Genomic DNA, 19,707 nt, shown 5'->3' with positions numbered 1-19,707 from the left:
ACGGACAGCAATCTGCAGTTGTTTGCTGATAGTGCTGTGGCGTCAAAGATGAGTGACTGTAGGATGATAAAATGTGACTTAGATAAAATTTCTATTTGGTGTGATGGATGGCAGCTGGCTCGAAATGTGTAAAAATGGAAGTAGATGCAGCTGAGTAGGAAAAACAAACCTATAATTTTTGAGTACAATACCAGTCATGTTGATGACATATCTAGACTTAATGTTGCAAAATCAAACAATACAAACTCCAGGTAGGAATATCAGCAATGTAGGAAAAGACAGGCACACTTAAAAGACACTTACATAGAGCTTTCAGCCATAGCCTTCATTAGTAAAGGGAGACACACACCACTCAAACACACAAGCCAGCATACCTCATGCACACACGACTTCCAACTTCAGCATCTTGGGCCAGAATGCTGGCATTCTTATAAAAAAGCATTATAATTTACATCTGTCATTGATGCATTCCATTTTTATTATTGTACTTTAAGTTTCTCTATGAATATTGAATTACACTATTGTATTAAAGCAAAATCAGCCACAGCATGCAAAACTTCTACTTGTAAAGTATGCTGCATGCATGCATTCTGGGGTCTTGGCCTGCCCCACTGCCTCTCAATTCATCTTGGCTTTGCTAGATCCATCAGATCTGTTGAGAACTAAACAGTGAAGCATGATGTGACACTATTCCTTGTGGTATTTGGTGTGGCATCATTCAGTCGGCATGAATTTCTCCAGTATGACAGAATTGTAGTAGTATTGCTATTTTTATCCCTCACTATTTGCTCATGGCATAGAAAAAATCAAAGGTTTAGTGGCTGTTTGCACATAAAGAGGTAATCTCACTACCTGTCATCACAAACCTTTAATGAATGGGAACCAGTTCTTTTTCAAAGAGAGGGATGAGAATTCTCAATAACTATTATGCAGTTGCACATTCGACAGGCACTGCAAATTTGTTGTAGAATGGCACTAAAACAATGTTCACAAAAAATTAAAAATTACATGCTGAAAGAGCAAAGAAGTACAATGATGAGCAGATGATTTTGATGGGATTAATTGCTTTCTATCTCTGAAAGCACTTTGGAGGCATGGAGCACGTGATGATATTGGCGGTATAAATTGTTAATTTTCTTGAGGCACATGCATTATTACGCTGCCAATTTCAACAGTTTCTGCTAGAATTGAACAAAGGGTTTGAAGATATTATACTGGATGCCCCACATTGTCTATTATAGTTTGTCTCTATTGTTGTTGTTGTTGTTGAGGTCTTCAGTCCTGAGACTGGTTTGATGCAGCTCTCCATGCTACTCTATCCTGTGCAAGCTTCTTCATCTCACAGTACCTACTGCAGCCTACATCCTTCTGAATCTGCTTAGTGTATTCATCTCTTGGTCTCCCTCTACGATTTTTACCCTCCACGCTGCCCTCCAATGCTAAATTTGTGATCCCTTGATGCCTCAAAACATGTCCTACCAACCGATCCCTTCTTCTAGTCAAGTTGTGCCACAAACTTCTCTTCTCCCCAATCCTATTCAATACCTCCTCGTTAGTTACGTGATCTACCCACCTTATCTTCAGCATTCTTCTGTAGCACCACATTTCGAAAGCTTGTCTCTATTATAGATCCGATCTTCAAATTTCTTTGTATCTTCAAATTTCTTTGTATCTAAACAGGGAATTTCTGGACATAGTTTCTTATCAAAACTTTATCAACTATTTTTCTCTCTACGACTCTTAGAAATCTATAAATTGTCTCTATTATAGATTTCTAAGAGTCGTAGAGAGAAAAATAGTTGATAAAGTTTTGATAAGAAACTATGTCCAGAAATTCCCTGTTTAGATACAAAGAAATTTGAAGATACAATGAAATTTGAAGATCGGGTCACTTTCAAATCTCCAGCTTCATGGTACACACTCAAACAGACAAGATCACTTTTTAGTTAGTCCCTGTTGTAATTAAACATGATGTATCATTTTTCTCCAATTACAGCAACAGCTGTGAGGAGTGAGAAACTGCTACTTTATTTATTTATTTATTTATTTATTCTCTTTTTTTGCATGTAGTCACCAACTGGTGACATTCACTACTGGGAGGATTGACTGTGTTGCTACACAGACTCTGTGCATTCTCAGCTTTGAAGGGGTGTCCTTCATCAGGTGTAAAAGAACCCAATGATGAACACTCAAAACATTGCACATGCTGTAGGCTCCTGTAGAATACACAGATGAAAGCTCATTGTCACGCCTGTGTGCACACTGTGTAGTGGAGATTTGAAAGTTATCTGATCTTCAATCTTATTTTACTGCTTACTTATCAAAACTGTATCTACTATGTCCCCTCTACAATCCCTTGAAGCCTGTAACAAGACCAGTGAAACAACCTGCGTATTGCTGCAAATTACATGGGTTATGCCAAGGTTGAAAGCAAGGGGAAACTACAGCCATAATTTTTCCCGAGGGCATGCAGCTTTACTGTACGGTTAATGATGATATCGTCCTCTTGTGTAAAATATTCAGGAGGTAAAATAGTCCCCCATTCGGATCTCCGGGCGGGGACTACTCAAGAGGACATCATTATTGCATTTGCAGATGGACCCAATCAGTATGCAGTGTAATTACTGTGTAAAATAAAATTCCTTTGTGTTAGAACTATCCAGGAGTTCTACAAAGTTTTCCTCAGATAGAATTTCAATGTCTCCAGTGCACAATTTCACAGGTGATAACAATGTTTTGATCAACATGCTTTTTATCTCATTATGTAACTAAAGTAATAATTTCATGCCAAGCTGAAGTATGAAAATCTGTGAAGCAACCTGTGTCTGTGTGCTGAAAGTTCGTGCCAGATATACATTTTATTATATCTTCAGCATACCAAAAATGAATAAGTCATAATTTGCTTTGTTTGTGATCTATGTTAATGAGAAATGTGAAACAAAGTGGCATGCCAGGTGTTCAGTAGTCACTGCACAACTGCATAGCCATGTAATGCAGTTTGTTTGCAATTTTCCCATTTCCTGCTAAGACAGTGTGGCGTGGTGATGGGAGAAGTGTGTACTCAGAAGAGAGAGATCTGCACATGTGCACTGTTCTTGGTGATAAAGTATTTATGATTGTAAAGTTATTTCTTCAAGTGAGAGAAACAAATATTTTGTTTTATTTTCAGATAAACCATCTGCCCCAAGAGGACCGCTACAAGTCTCAGGTATGACTGAGACATCTTTCACTGTTGCTTGGCAATCACCAGAATCAGATGGAGGTGCTCCAGTGTTGGAATATGTTGTAGAACGCAGAGAAGTGGGGAAGAAGGCCTGGCAGAAGGTCAGTCATTATACTGTGTGAAATCTTTCAGTATAGAATATATTGACAGAATAGCATACATTGCTCATGCAACTTTTTTACAACATTACAGCTAATAGTTATTCTGGATGGAAAAATAAACAAAAATTAAAAATTGCAGCCACTCGCTTGTAACTGATGTAAAGTACCATTCAGAAATATGTAACAGCATAGACATAGCTTGTGAACTACAGATCTTTTTCTAGTTTGAGCACATAAACAACCTCACACAAAAATGCATATATCTGTGACTTTGGTGATGCTGTTAATGTGTGGCTGTAAAGGTTGTAAGAAGTAGGGGATATGAAAGGCATGAGAAGTAGTGGGAGGTATGAGTATGATAAAAGTAGGGGGGAGGGGGAGATAGAAAGAGAGAGAGAAGTCGCTCACAGCAGTAATAGAAAAATGAAGTTTGAAAAAGACAACCTCACACAATTAAGAGGGGGGGGGGGCTAGGAGGAAGCTGGGGGGAGAAGTAAGGTAATTACCAAGATTTGCAGGGAAGATATGGTGAAAAAAGTTATGGTAGAAGATAAAAACGTTTGAAAACAATAAACCAACATCCAAGAAGAGATTACAAAAAGGAGCAAACAATTATTTTACTCTAAAAGAGAAATTAAATCTATTTTTATTGTATCTCATTGTTAACTACATGAGACAGATACCATTATACCTTTGGGTGTCTAGTGGCATAAGATCTTAATACTTTACATTGTTGAAGACAATTTCCATGCAAATTCAAAAAGTTGTATTTTGTTTGTACTGTACCAGTAGTAGTTGCTACCAGTTCATGATGATATGGGTCCATCCTGTATAAAACACATCCAGAATCATCAAAATTAGCCAACCTTTTGAGTACTTATGGACAAACATTGGATGATTGACTGATCTGGCCTTGTAACATTAACGAAAACGGCCTTGCTGTGCTGGTACTGCGAACGGCTGAAAGCAAGGGGAAACTACAGCCGTATTTTTTCCCAAGGACATGCAGCTGTACTGTATGATTAAATGATGATGGCGTCCTCTTGGGTAAAATATTCTGGAGGTAAAATAGTCCCCCATTCGGATCTCCGGGCGGGGAGTACTCAGGAGGACGTCGTTATCAGGAGAAAGAAAACTGGCGTTCTACGGATCGGAGCGTGGAATGTCAGATCCCTTAATTGGGCAGGTAGGTTAGAAAATTTAAAAAGGGAAATGGATAGGTTAAAGTTAGATATAGTGGGAATTAGTGAAGTTTGGTGGCAGGAGGAACAAGACTTTTGGTCAGGTGAATACAGGGTTATAAATACAAAATCAAATAGGGGTAATGCAGAAGTAGGTTTAATAATGAATAAAAAAATAGGAGTCCGGGTTAGCTACTACAAACAGCATAGTGAACGCATTATTGTGGCCAAGATAGGCACGAAGCCCACGCCCACTACAGTAGTACAAGTTCATATGCCAACTAGCTCTGCAGATGATGAAGAAATAGATGAAATGTATGACAAGATAAAAGAAATTATTCAGGTAGTGAAGGGAGACGAAAATTTAATAGTCATGGGTGACTGGAAATCGTCAGTAGGAAAAGGGAGAGAAGGAAACATAGTAGGTGAATATGGATTGGAGGGAAGAAATGAAAGAGGAAGCCGCCTTGTAGAATTTTGCACAGAGCATAACTTAATCACAACTAACACTTGGTTCAAGAATCATAAAAGAAGGTTGTATACCTGGAAGAATCCTGGAGATACTAAAAGGTATCAGATAGATTATATAATGGTAAGACAGAGATTTAGGAACCAGGTTTTAAATTGTAAGACATTTACAGGGGCAGATCTGGATTCTGACCACAATCTATTGGTTATGAACTGCAGATTGAGACTGAAGAAACTGCAAAAAGGTGGGAATTTAAGGAGATGGGACCTGGATAAACTGAAAGTACCAGAGGTTGTAGAGAGTTTCAGGGAGAGCATAAGGGAACAATTGACAGTAATGGGGGAAAGAAATACAGTAGAAGAAGAATGGGTAGCTCTGAGGGATGAAGTAGTGAAGGCAGCAGACGATCAAGTAGGTAAAAAGACGAGGGCTAATAGAAATCCTTGGGAAACAGAAGAAATATTGAATTTAATTGATGACAGGAGAAAATATAAAAATGCAGTAAATGAAGCAGGCAAAAAGGAATACAAACGTCTCAAAAATGAGATCGACAGGAAGTGCAAAATGGCTAAGCAGGGATAGCTAGAGGACAAATGTAAGGATGTAGAGGCTTGTCTCACTGGGGGTAAGATAGATACTGCCTACAGGAAAATTAAAGAGACCTTTGGAGAGAAGAGAACCACTTGTATGAATATCAAGAGCTCAGATGGCAACCCAGTTCTAAGCAAAGAAGGGAAGGCAGAAAGGTGGAAGGAGTATATAGAGGATTTATACAAGGGCAATGTACTTGAGGACAATATTATGGAAATAGAAGAGGATGTAGATGAAGACGAAATGGGAGATAAGATACTGCGTGAAGAGTTTGACAGAGTACTGAAAGACCTGAGTCGAAACAAGGCCCCGGGAGTAGACAACATTCCATTAGAACTACTGATGGCCTTGGGAGAGCCAGTCATGACAAAACTCTACCATCTGGTGAGCAAGATGTATGAGACAGGCGAAATACCCTCAGACTTCAAGAAGAATATAATAATTCCAATCCCAAAGAAAGCAGATGTTGACAGATGTGAAAATTACCGAACTATCAGTTTAATAAGTCACAGCTGCAAAATACTAACGCGAATTCCTTACAGACGAATGGAAAAACTGGTAGAAGCGGACCTCGGGGAAGATCAGTTTGGATTCCGTAGAAATGTTGGAACATGTGTGGCAATACTAACCTTACGACTTATCTTAGAAGAAAGATTAAGAAAAGGCAAACCTACGTTTCTAGCATTTGTAGACTTAGAGAAAGCTTTTGACAATGTTAACTGGAATACTCTCTTTCAAATTCTGAAGGTGGCAGGGGTAAAATACAGGGAGGGAAAGGCTGTTTACAATTTGTACAGTAACCAGATGGCAGTTATAAGAGTCGAGGGGCATGAAAGGGAAGCAGTGGTTGGGAAAGGAGTGAGACAGGGTTGTAGCCTCTCCCCGATGTTATTCAATCTGTATATTGAGCAAGCAGTAAAGGAAACAAAAGAAAAATTTGGAGTAGGTATTAAAATCCAGGGAGAAGAAATAAAAACTTTTAGGTTTGCTGATGACATGGTAATTCTGTCAGAGACAGCAGAGGACTTGGAAGAGCAGTTGAACGGAATGGATAGTGTCTTGAAAGGAGGATATAAGATGAACATCAACAAAAGCAAAACAAGGATAATGGAATGTAGTCGAATTAAGTCGGGTGATGCTGAGGGAATTAGATTACAAAATGAGACACTTAAAGTAGTAAAGGAGCTCTGCTATTTAGGGAGTAAAATAACTGATGATGGTCGAAGTAGAGAGGATATAAAATGTAGACTGGCAATGGCAAGGAAATCGTTTCTGAAGAAGAAAAATTTGTTAACATCGAGTATAGATTTAAGTGTCAGGAAGTCGTTTCTGAAAGTATTTGTATGGAGTGTAGCCATGTATGGAAGTGAAACATGGACGATAACTAGTTTGGACAAGAAGTGAATAGAAGCTTTCGAAATGTGGTGCTACAGAAGAATGCTGAAGATAAGGTGGGTAGATCACGTAACTAATGAGGAGGTATTGAATAGGATTGGGGAGAAGAGAAGTTTGTGGCACAACTTGACTAGAAGAAGGGATTGGTTGGTAGGACATGTTCTGAGGCATCAAGGGATCACCAGTTTAGTATTGGAGGGCACCGTGGAGGGTAAAAATCGTAGAGGGAGACCAAGAGATGAATACACTAAGCAGATTCAGAAGGATGTAGGTTGCAGTAGGTACTGGGAGATGAAGAAGCTTGCACAGGATAGAGTAGCATGGAGAGCTGCATCAAACCAGTCTCAGGACTGAAGACCACAACAACAACAACAATGGACAAACAAATGTAAAAAATACACATGATGAAGTAACAACTTCCTGAGAATGGAAGACTGGGATATTGTGAGATCTTATTTTACCTTTTTAATTTGTTGGTAACTGTCTAAAGGAGGAAGGAAAATTAGGTTTTAAAATCGCATTAGCCTTGATGTCATTAGAGATGGAGCACAAGCTGGAAATGTTTCAACGTCAGGGAAGGAAATCGGTCTTTCCCTTTCAAAGGAACCATTTCAGCATTTGCCTGCAGTGATTGAGGGAAATCATGGAAAACCTAAATCTGGATGGCTGGACACAGATTTTAACAGTTGTCCTCCCAAATTTGAATCAATTGGGAACCTATTTGATTGGCTTAACAATCAGCTTTATGCAACAGGCAAATCACTCTACCCGCATATATAAACTTGTATTAAGGCATTTTCCCCTGAACATGAAATTACATACTTACAATCTAAGATTGCTCCTTGTACTAGATTATATTGAAAATTGTAAGTTGTACACTTTCGGTGTTTTTGTGATGTCTCACTGAAATACATTATGGTCCATGGCTGGCCGGATAAAATGTTCCACACAAGCAACATATCATTCCCTCCTACCTATCATAGTAAGAAGACACTTACCTGTTACACAAATATCGCATGACCAGGAGTAGTCCACAGTTATCTCTTATATGTTTCTTTTGCTCTGGATACCATTCCTGAATCTTTTGTTACACAACTTACAGTTATTACCATTTTTAGTTCACTTCTATCTCTATTATGTGGTGAAATTTACACCTACTAGTCCAGTCAGTGCCACTTTGGAACTTCTTCATAGCAAATGTTATGTATGTTAACGTTATTAGACCATTTTGGCAACCATGCAAAATATTTCAAAAACCAAGTGTCATTATCAGGCACTTTGGTTGATTGCTGCCAGGAAGTTGGGACAGTCTCACTCTATACTAATGGGCATCCCTCACCAACAACAGAATACTATTATTTTGTTTCCTTTCTTCTAATTTGCAGTGACTAGTGAACTTTATTTTATTGAGACCCCAAAACAACCTGAAAAAGGTTGGATGCAGTCTGAATACGATTTCAGAAAAAGTTTGTGTAATTGTGCATTTTCTGCACTTATGTTCATTTGTATAATAAATGGGTAAATTTTGACAAAATCAATGGTAACATTATTATGTATTCAAATAAAGTGTGCATTAAATTAATATAGTATAAAAACCTACTATCTTTCTGAAATTTATCTGTAAAATATCACCAGATTGCAGTATGTAACATAAGGAATACAATGCTAACAGGTTGGAAGCACAACAAAAGATGTGACTCACATTGAAGTTTCTGGACTTAAAACGAATTCATCGCATAATATCAGGATAACAGCTAGAAATGAAGTTGGTCTCAGTGTACCATTTGCTCCTGAAGATGCAATTACTGTTGGAATGAGAATAAGTAAGAAGCAGTTTTTGTTTCCTAATAATCTTTATCACCAAGAGACTGTTTTTTCATATTAATATATATAATTCTTTTTCTGCTTCTAACATACCTATGCAGTACCACACAATTAAAAATTTATTCAGAAGCTGACATCCTATATCAAAAAATGTTTTAATTAATTTTTTGGTAGTTTAGTTATCATATTTACCATTACAAACAGAAGAAATTTTTGGAGTGCATGGCGAAATAAGGAAGCATGATATTTATTTTCTGAAGTTTGGAATGATATTCATAATTACAGAAAAATTGCTCAGTAACTTGAATTTACAGACATGTCGAACACTAATTTGTATTCACAGCTTTGCCTCCAGTGATAAAAGGAGTAATGAAGTATGATTATTTTTCAATTGGGTGGGTAATGTTATATTGATTGTAAGTGCCTCTCATTCATAGTCTCTGAAATAAAGTGCACTGAAGTGAAACTTTACTGAAGATTTAGTCTGTGTGCATAAATATGCTTCCATGGCTATAGTAGGCAATGATTTAGCCATGGGGGGTGGGGGGGTGGGTGGGGGGGGGGTGGGGGGACAGATACAAGAGTCGCTGTAGTGCACAGCTTTAAATCTATAATGATGATTTGTTTCTGAGTAATTGTGAAAATCTGTTTGTGCAAAACTGAAACTTTTAAACATGGGTTCAATGTATAAGATCCAGAGAAAATGCAATGTAATCTTATTATTTTGGGATGTGATTTTACAATATGCCTATGCATGTTTGTCCTGTCTTTGTGAATCTGAAGGCAGAAGTTTTCATGAAGATAACTTACCTTAGTGCTATTAACTGCTATTTGTGCTTTATAGCTTTTCTCTCTATTAACTATTTTCACAGGAAAAATTCCACCCAAGTATGCAACAAACGCTTTGTTGGTAATGTTAGGTGCTTTTCGAGCAAGAGGTGTGGCTGGCTATTGTAAGTAATGCTTTGTGCTTGTGCTAAATGTTCCTTGTCTAAACTTTGTTTTACAGTCCTCTACAGATAGTCCCCCTAAAATTTTAGGAACTGCAAGACACTAATCCCCTCATGTTTGGTGTTACAAAAGACGATAATATCTTGAACAATAAACTATTATGTTAGTTTGTAGTTTCAAAGTCTACTTTTCAGATGCTGTGAGAGCAAGAACATTGTAGGCCCTACTGATTTTTTGTAGTGTATTTGTATTTTCCATCTGTGTCTTTGCTTTAGATAACATGTTTTATCTTGGGGGAAGGGTGGGGGGTTAGAAGCTGTACATATTACTATGTGATTTGTACTACTATGTCTGACTCATTTTCTTAACAACTCATTGTAAAATGTATAGAAAATATCTGAGGTAGATAGACTGTGGCTTTAGTAAGGTATCTGTTTTTGACTGGTGTTTTAATCTATGTTTCTATAGCAGAAAATTTTTAATCAGTCACAACTCTATGGAAGCGAAAAAAGTGTTTTGTGTGTTAGTGTTTGTGTGTTTGTTTGTTTGTTTGTTTGTACCATGAATGTGATAAGCTTGTTTTGCTACAAACAAAACAACTGAACTGGCGAAGAGTTCTTGGGCTTCCAGCCGGGTGGCGGTGTCTTCAAACTGCGACGTTTCAACAAGTGACATACTCGTCATCTTCTGGCGCCAGAAGATGACGAGTATGTCACTCGTCGAAACGTCTCAGTTTGAAGACACCGCCACCCGGCTGGAAGCCCAAGAACTCTTCGCCAGCTGTATACGCCGGGAAAGCATACATTCACAAAACAATTGAAGCTTAAATTTATTTTTGAAGCAGATCACAGACAATTCTTTTTATGTAATAACTGCCTTCCAGAGAACACTGGTAGATTTGTGCAATAAGGAGTTCAAACCACAATATTATGGGTCAGAATATCTTGAAGAATAGCAGCTTGTTCATCGGTACCAGCTGAATATTTTCTTGGAACGATTTGGTTAAACCATTAAAACATTACATCTAGATGGAAGTACTAACAAGGACAAAGACCATAGTCTTTTTTTTCATTTTTTATACTGTGACTCCTTGAGGGCAATGAAGGCTAATAGCAAAGACCAGAAAGATTTCAAAAAAGTTAATCGTTGGAGAAGAAGTCACTCAGTACTCTGACAAGGAATAATGCTTATTAAATTCCTATTATGCTTATTAAACATCTACTATGAATAGGCTTCTATTCTTGTGGCATATAGATAATTATTTCATGTTTTCATGCAGATATTAAGTTGAAACAACATATAAACAGTAATAATATAACTGAGGAAACAGCAGTCCTCCTCTCTTCTCCCTCGAACTAGTAGCATTGCTGTTTATTTTACAATGTTAAATTTAATCTGAGTATACGTTGATAGTCCATTATTATTAATGCTGTAGTAACAGATGCTACACTTTGCTAATGCATATCTTAACTTTTTCCTTATTCCTGTAGGTTCTCCTTCAGATAGGATTCATAAAATGTAATGAATGAATTAATACTGATTGGATTTGTGTGTGTGTGTGGGAGGGGGGGGAGAAGAAAACTGCAAACTGCAGTGATCAAGGAAAATGTGATGCCACACATCAAAAGAAGAAGAATTAGTGTTAAAATCCCCTTGCATTTGCACTTTGAGAGTACACATTCTGTGGAATCTTCTACACATCTTTTAGAATAAAAGTATTTTGTTGATTGTTTCTTTGTGTTACTGTGAAGAGTGTAACTTCTGTGAAAAAACTGACTTCATTTATATTTTTTAGGTGCCCCATCTGCACCAGTTGATCTACATATTACTGATTTCACAAGCAAGAGTGTCACTCTGCAGTGGGGGCCCCCTGCCAGTACAGGTGGAACTGAACTAACAGGTAATGTAGACATTTTGTATTCTGCATAAAGTTTGCATAATATGACTACATTTCTATAATTTTGTTAGACAGTTATCTATGGTTTAAATGGCTCTGAGCACTATGGGACTCAACTGCTGAGGTCATTAGTCCCCTAGAACTTAGAACTAGTTAAACCTAACTAACCTAAGGACATCACAAACATCCATGCCCGAGGCAGGATTCGAACCTGTGACCGTAGCGGTCTTGCGGTTCCAGACTGCAGCGTCTTTAACCGCACGGCCACTTCGGCCGGCACAGTTATCTATCTTCTCTTTCAGTTATCTTTGGGGGGGGGGGGGGGTATTTATGAAATCTGAAAGGAGTAAAACACAGTAAATCCCAGTTTGAGTGACGTTAGTCTGTTCTAATAGTTACTTCCAAGACTAGCATTCCTGGAAGAAAGGATACTGGAGAGACCTGGCTTAGCCACAGCCTGGAGGGTATTTCCAGATTGAAATTTTCACTCTGCAGCAGAGTGTGTTCTGTTATGAAACTTCCTGGCAGAATAAAACTGTGTCCTGGACTGAGACTTGAACTCAGGACCTTTGCCTTTCATAGCAAATGCTCTTGCCTTTTGCAGGAGAACTTTTATGAAGTTGGGAAGGAGATGAGGTACTGGTGGAAGTAAAGTTGTGAGGACAGGTCATGAGTTGTGCTTGGGTAGCTTGGTTGATAGAGCACTTTTCCGTGTAAGGCAAAGGTCCTGAGTTTGAGTCTTGGTCTGGCACACAGTTTTAATCTGTTAGGAAGTTCCATATTGCTGGACATAAGGAGTGAAACTGTTATATTCAGCAGCAGACGTGACTATTCTCTTTAAAAACCAGAAAAAAACTGAATTTAAATGAAGAGGTGGATTAGAATTAGCAGAATTACAGGAAAAATTTTTTTAATGAAGGGTGGAGAGAGAAGAGAAAGGAACAGAAAAAAAGTAAAAGCTATTGATTACTCTTCATTAAGATTATTATGTCAGTGGCTGAAGGCGTGAAAGAAAATTATTTATGAAACTTGAATGAGCAGTAGAAAACTTTTTAAAGTGCTACCTATTTCACTTATGCAGAGACTGTCTAAATAATTTGCTTGTGCATGTGGCAGTCTATACATGATAAATTTTAAAGTGTGTCTCAACGATGAGCTGACTCCACACTTTTAGAACTCAAGACAGTTACACAGGAAATGTACAGTGGATTTTTCTGGAGTTTACAGGAGTGCCTGCCACATAGTTCTTGTTTGCTTATGAAGCCACACAGATGAAAATAAATTACTTTGTTAAGAACAATAATTTTTTTATCAATTTAGCCAGTCATCTGACTAATATTATTTCTATAAATCTACTTGAAAAAAGCTGCATTACTTCTGCATTTTAACCTAAATATTCTTTGTTTTGTATGATTTTTTATTGGGCTTCAAATTGCATGTGTTAGCCATCCAAATTTGAAATTTGTTGAAATTTGGTTCTAGCACATCATTTAAATATGTAATTTTATAGGTAGTTAAATATGTGGTTTCAGTTGCTACTTTGTCTTATATTAATTTCTATATAATTTTCTGTTATTATTCTACAGGATACATAATTGAAAAGCGACTACTGTCATCAAAGAAGTGGAGCAAAGTTGTTACACTTGAACCATCAGTACTACAATACTGTATAGAAAACCTTAAAGATAAGGCTGAGTACTTCTTCCGTGTGTATGCAGAAAATGCCATAGGACTTAGCCCACCGGCTGGCACAGAGCTGGTCTCCCTTAAAAAGCATGCAAGTAAGTTCTGTAGTAGTGCAAAATAAGGTAACAAACTGGAAATAATGAAACTTTATTTTTAAACAATGGAAAATAGAGGATGGAACGACAAAAATATTATGAAAAGGATAGCTACTTACAATATAGCAGAGATGCTGAGTTGCAGATAAGCACAACAAAGGCTTTTTGTTGTGCCTACCTGTGACTCATCGTCTTTTTTTTTTTTTTTCTTTTTGACATAATTTCAGTTGTATTTTAATAATACCAGTAGTTTTAATCATCTTAAATGAATTCTCAAACAATAAAAAACCTGGGATTTTGTGTAGATGCTAAATGAATTCTCCATAGTTATAAGAAATATGAGGTTACTTTCTATGTGGTTATTACACTAAACATGCCTTAATTGCCACTATGTGAGTGTTCTTACATAAAACATTAATTTTTTTTAGCTGTTCCATCACCACCTACAGCTCCACTTGAGATACGACCCATAGGCCCAAATGCTGTTGTGATTGCATGGGGAATCCCTGAAACTGATGGTGGTGCACCTCTTCAGGGTTATACTATCGCCATACGTGATGTGCGAAAGACTATGTGGATGGAAGTTGGTCGTGTCAAAGCTGATGTGCATAAACTCACAATCAAAGACCTACAGGTATGTTTTAATGTATGATGTGTAAGGAAATATATTTATCAGAAATATTTTGTTATTAGTTGAGAATGTGGTGCTAATGGGCACTGATTTCATATACTTCTGAGTGAATTTCACTTTAAAAAATTTAACAGCCCAAAGGCAATGTTAATAGCATAAAGAAATATGGGACTTTTGTCTATCTTATGACAAAATACCTACACAGATGAATGGTGGAAAAACTCCAGCAGTTTGAACATTTAGTTTCGTATAAGAATACGTAATGGCATCTGTAGAGATTGGGAAAGCAGAAGTGACTTGCTTGCAATCACAAGCTGTTATTGAAGCCATCAGTCACACTCATCTGTCTCATTTGATATTGCGTTGCCTGCACAGTCCCAGTCCAGCACACAGTTTCAATTTGTCAGGAAGTTTCATTTCAGTCACTATCCACAGCAGTATGAAAGTTCCATTTTGGAGGCTTATAACTGGTTCACAGCAAACAGTTTCACTCCAAATCATATAGAAAGTCATCTTGTGTAATTCTAAACTAATAACAATGATGGACTGGCTCCAGAAGATGTTTGTCTCTTACTATACAAAATGCGATGTGTAAAAATATTTTTTGGCTGACTGTATTACAAGTTAGAATATAATCATCATCTCGACAGCCCGATCAAAAACTTAATTCAGCATACTTCCCACTCAAATTTATCCACCATTGCCAAACCTCCAAAGACAAATGTTGTTCATAGCAAACAGATGTTACTTTCAAATGAATAGTGATATACGTGACCACCGTAAGATACGATACGGAATGGAACGGATTCTCTCACTTCCTTCCCCCTCCCTCTAGGATAGAAAATAGATTTTTTGTCCACAAGTGTTTTTTGAAGTAAATTCCCCTTAAACTCAAAATTATTCAGACTCTATAGAAAAATAATCAGTACTTGTACATATTTGATGTGTCATACTTTTGGGGTAAACAGCATCTGACCATTCGAGTGGAAACACAGTAGCTTTTTCCCTGTGGTGTAACACTTACGGCAACTGTATGCACTATGTGATCAAAAGTATCCAGACTCTTATTAGTAAATACTAATATACAGTGTGTCCACCTTTCACCTTTATGATGGCTTAAGCTCTGCTGGGTGCACTTTCAATGACATGTCTGACTGTTTGCGGAGGAATGGGAGCCCATTCCTCCACAAAAGCCAAAAACGGGAGACGGCAGTGATGTCAGACACTGAGGTCTGAAGTGAAGTTGACATTCAAACTCGTCCCAGGGTTGCCCCATCGAGTTCAGGTCAGGATTCTGGGCAGGTCTAACCCCTTCAGGAATGTTAATTGTCCTTAAACCGTTGCACACAGATGCTGCCTGAAAACAGGATGCATTGTCATGCTGATACAAGCAGTCGCCATCTCCACTGTACTGCACACAGTACACATTGTACAATGTGTTCATATTCTTGTGTGTTTAGTGTTTGCTTAAGTGCAGTAAGGTCACCTCACACTAACCATGAAAAACACTCTCATACAGTACCACTTTTTCCTCTGTACGTAACTGTTGGCACTAAACGTGATGGCAGGTACCTTTCTCCAGGCATTTGCCAAACCCAGACCTTTCCATCAGATTGCCACAGGGTATAGCATGATTCATCCCTCCCAATCAGTTGTTTGTAGTCACCCACTCTTCAGTGTCATCAATCTTCACACCACCTCAAACATTGCTTAGCACTGGCTACAGAAAGGTGTGGCGTATTATGAGCTGTTTGGCCACTTTGCCCCATTCTTTTTAACTTTCTTTGTCCAGTCATTGTGCCAGCTGGACTGCAGATAGCACTTTGGAACTCACGAGTGATTCCTTCTGCTGATTTTGTGTGATTTTTTTACAACCCCTCCTCCGCAGTGCTCGACAGGCCCCGCCTGTCAGTACACGAGATCTGCCTAGTCTTCATTTAACTGTGGTCATTCGTTCACATTTCCCCTTCAAAATTGCATCACTTTGGCAACTTTAGAAGGGTCGGAATGTCACAGATGTATCTGTTACTAGTACACTTTCAAAGTCACTGTGATCTCCAGACTGATCCATTCTGCTGTTACTGGTTCTCTACTCACTACACAATACTCCGTGCCTCCTTTTCTGCTACCAGATCTGCCTCTACTGACATCTGCTGGCCGATTTCACATCATATAGGGGTGTTCAGATACTTTTGATCAGAGCTATTAACTTACACTAAGTGACAGTTAATCACAGCTATCTGTTTGTGGTAATGTGTAACTTGGCTAATTCTACATCCCGAATTTGGAAGAATGGGAGAACAAGTATTTATGTTACCATCTACACTTAGATTTCCTGTGTTTTCCCAAAATTGTCTATGGTTAATACCAAGGTGTCTCCTTTCTCCTTGGAAGGACAGCGGTCCAAATACCCATCTTCCCATCCACACTTGGGTTTCCTGCGATTTCCCTAAATTGTCTAAGGGAGTGCAAAGGTGCTTGCTTTGTAAAGGACATGTTCATTTTCGTTTCCCACCTTTTCCTTTCTCTAACAACCTCATCATTTATGGGATGTAAAATCTTAATCTTCCTTCCTTCTTTTTACTCCACATACCTGAGGACATTTCCTGACTACATTTATGAACCATAATGTATGAATGAATGAGTGAATGATTTTTTCAAGAATGGACGGATTACTGCACAGTGTAATTAACACTTTTGCTATGGTGAACTTCTGTAGAAGTTGGGAGCGAATGTACTGCTCAGCCAATGGACTGCTGCAGCAGTCGAGTGCAGCCTGTGCCTACCAGCCAGTGGACTGCTATAGCAGTTCCGCCTCGCATCATATTTCTCTGCTTCACTATGCTCGACTTATGTGGAAGTTTGACCTATGCATCATTTAGCAGCTTTGTTCGATGTCTGTACTTAACAACAGAGTCACTGGATGGCAGCTGTATTCAGTTAGTTTCACTTGAGCTGCACTGCTCATTTCCCGCCTTCTTTCTAATCTGAAGTGATGTGTTGTTAACCACAGTTAATTTTTACTGGAAGTAATATGACATATAAGCAATATACTGTGAAGGAAGCTCTTTCTCTCACACTGGGTGGTGACTTTTAAGATGAAAGCAAATTATCATTCGAATCTGATGATGAATGTGAAACACCTATCGTAGCTGCTTCTCCAGCTGTTCCATCGACATCCCCAGATTTGGATTTGTGCACAGACACGGCACATGATATCAAAAACATGTGTGATTTGTATAAATATTTTCTTGAATAAATGTATAGTATAAAGAGCAATTGTGATAGCACTACGAGTGTGAAAGCAGGACAGAGTAGTGCCGTGGGGAGCATGAAAAATTCGTCGTACAGCGGGCATGGCCGGGCAGGACTGGCACTTGTCCACAGCACACGACACAACAATCACAGCACCAGCGTGAAAGGGTTAATGCTGAAATGTAATCTTGAAAAATTAAACTTATATGTTTGAGTGGATTCAGAAGAGAGATATGTCCTTTGTGTGCAAGAAACTGTCACTTGATACATCCAAGCATTTTCTGAAACTGCTTCAATCTTTCTGTACATATTTTATACCTTTTAACACTTTGAAAAGGTTATAATATACTGAAAAGGATAGTTGCCACTCACCATATAGCAGAGATGCTGAGATGCAGAAAGGCACAACAAAAAGACTGTAGGAAAGTTAGCTTTTGTCCCACAATGCTTTTGTCAAAAATAGACAAAACACACACACACACAAATGCAGCTCACACATACAAGATCACAGTCTCTGGCAGCTGGATCCAGACTGTGAGCAGCGTGGTATTAAGGGAGAGACAACCAGATGGTGGTTAGGAGGAGACTGGCGCAGGGAGGGGGAGGTATGGCAGGGTGTGGTGGGGGGCAATAAAGTGCTGCTGGAAGTGTGCAGGGATGAGGTAGAGAATGGGAGAGCTAGGCGCAGTCAGGATGTTAGATGGAGGGGAGGGGTAGGGGGGGAGGGACAGGTTAGCCGAAAAGGAGAGCGGTATAAAGACTGGGTATGTTGGTGGAATAGAGGGCTGTGTAGTGTTGGAATGGAGACAGGGAAGGGGCTACACATGTAAGGACAATGACTAACAAAGATTGAGGCCAGTAGGGTTACGTGAATGTAGGATATATTGCAGGGAGAGTTCCCACCTGTGCAATTCGGAAAAGTTGGTGTTGGTGGGAAAGATCTATATGGTACAGGCTGTGAAGCAGTCATTGAAATGAAGAACATCATATTGGTCGGCATACTCAGCAGCAGGGTGGTCCAGTTGTTTCTTGGGCACAGTTTGACAGTGACCATTCATGTGCACAGACAGCTCGTTGGTTGTCATGCTCACATAAAATGCAGCACAATGGTTGCAGCTTAGATTGTAGATCACATGACTGGTTTCACAGGTAGCCCTGCATTTGATGGTATAGGTGATGATGTATGACAGGACTGGAGTAAGTGGTGGTGGGAGGATGAATAGGACAGGTCTTGCATCTGGGTCAATTACAGACATATGAGCCACAATGCAAGGGTGTGGGAGCAGGGGTTGTGTAGAGATGGATGAGGATATTGTGTAGGTTTGATGGGTGGTGGATCACCACTGTGGGAGGAGTGGGAAGGATAGTGGGAGTGGGTAGGACATTTCCCATTTCAGGGCAATGAGAGGTAGTCGAAACCCTGGCAGAGAATGTAATTCAATTGCTCCAGTTCTGGGTGGTACTGAATCACAAGGGGAATGCTTCTCTGTGGCCGGACAGTGGGGCTTTGGGAGGTGTTGGATGACTGGAAAGATAAGGCACAGGTTATACACTTCTGGTCTAGACTTCTTAAAGATATACTGAATGGTAGAGATTTCTTTAATAAAAAGCAGATAATGGATGCCTTAACTTTGATACTTACCATGTTACTATAATCACATGTGTGGTGGAGAATAACCATTGTGGAATACAATGAAACAACAAGGTCATCAGTAAATGAAACCTGTAGTATAACAGAGTACCTTTTTGTCATTGTTAAGTGTTTCGTATTCTGCAAAGATGATAATTTTAAGAAATGTTGAGTGAGGGAATAAGTGAATAAGACACTGTATATAGATTAATGAACTAACTAAACTATTGTTTATATTGACAAACAAGAATTCGACCTATGTGAATAAACAGAAACAGACTGCGCTGGGGGCAAACCCTTATTTACTAGTTGAATTTACATCTTTCAGTTTAGCAGAAAAATCAACATGCTATTTTAATTTCGAAGATAGGTACATGCTATATAACTAAATCGACATCATTTTTGAGCTTTCACTGAATTTCGTAACCCAAAGTTATTCATGTGATTCATCCTGAAAATCTCCTTTGTCCTTGGACATACCGATATGTACACATTTTCACGCAATAAGTAACCTCACAAGCAAGACAGGATTACCAACTCATATTTTGTCAGCACATTCCTTTCTACTATTTATTAATTTTTAATTTTTTTTTTTTTTTTTAAATATCAGAATCACAATTGACATTTAATTGATCACTTGTTACACTTATTATTTGTTACATTAAAATAATTAACTGTGTCTCAAAGATTAAGAATATAAACAAATGAATATTTTTATTTCAAGTTGTTCTATTCTGAGCAATTACAACTGCAAATAATTTTTCAAGTGGCCACTAGA

The 19,707-nt window shown here is 38.4% G+C and overlaps 1 protein-coding gene across 1 annotated transcript in view; it reads left to right on the top strand.

Moving 5' to 3' along the window:
* The window catches only part of LOC126260755 (titin), a 530,053-nt gene that overhangs the window by 504,065 nt on the left and 6,281 nt on the right, over positions 1-19,707 (top strand). The window contains exons 153-157 of the mRNA XM_049958094.1: positions 3,170-3,324; positions 8,633-8,783; positions 11,531-11,635; positions 13,219-13,413; positions 13,842-14,047. Of these exons, the coding sequence (XP_049814051.1) occupies positions 3,170-3,324; positions 8,633-8,783; positions 11,531-11,635; positions 13,219-13,413; positions 13,842-14,047 (812 nt within the window). The remainder of the gene's footprint in view (positions 1-3,169; positions 3,325-8,632; positions 8,784-11,530; positions 11,636-13,218; positions 13,414-13,841; positions 14,048-19,707) is intronic.

This window comes from Schistocerca nitens, chromosome 5, assembly GCF_023898315.1.
Source record: "Schistocerca nitens isolate TAMUIC-IGC-003100 chromosome 5, iqSchNite1.1, whole genome shotgun sequence".
Taxonomy (NCBI): domain Eukaryota; kingdom Metazoa; phylum Arthropoda; class Insecta; order Orthoptera; family Acrididae; genus Schistocerca; species Schistocerca nitens.
Note: the sequence above shows the minus strand (reverse complement) of the source record. Positions and strands in the feature narration are given on the sequence as shown.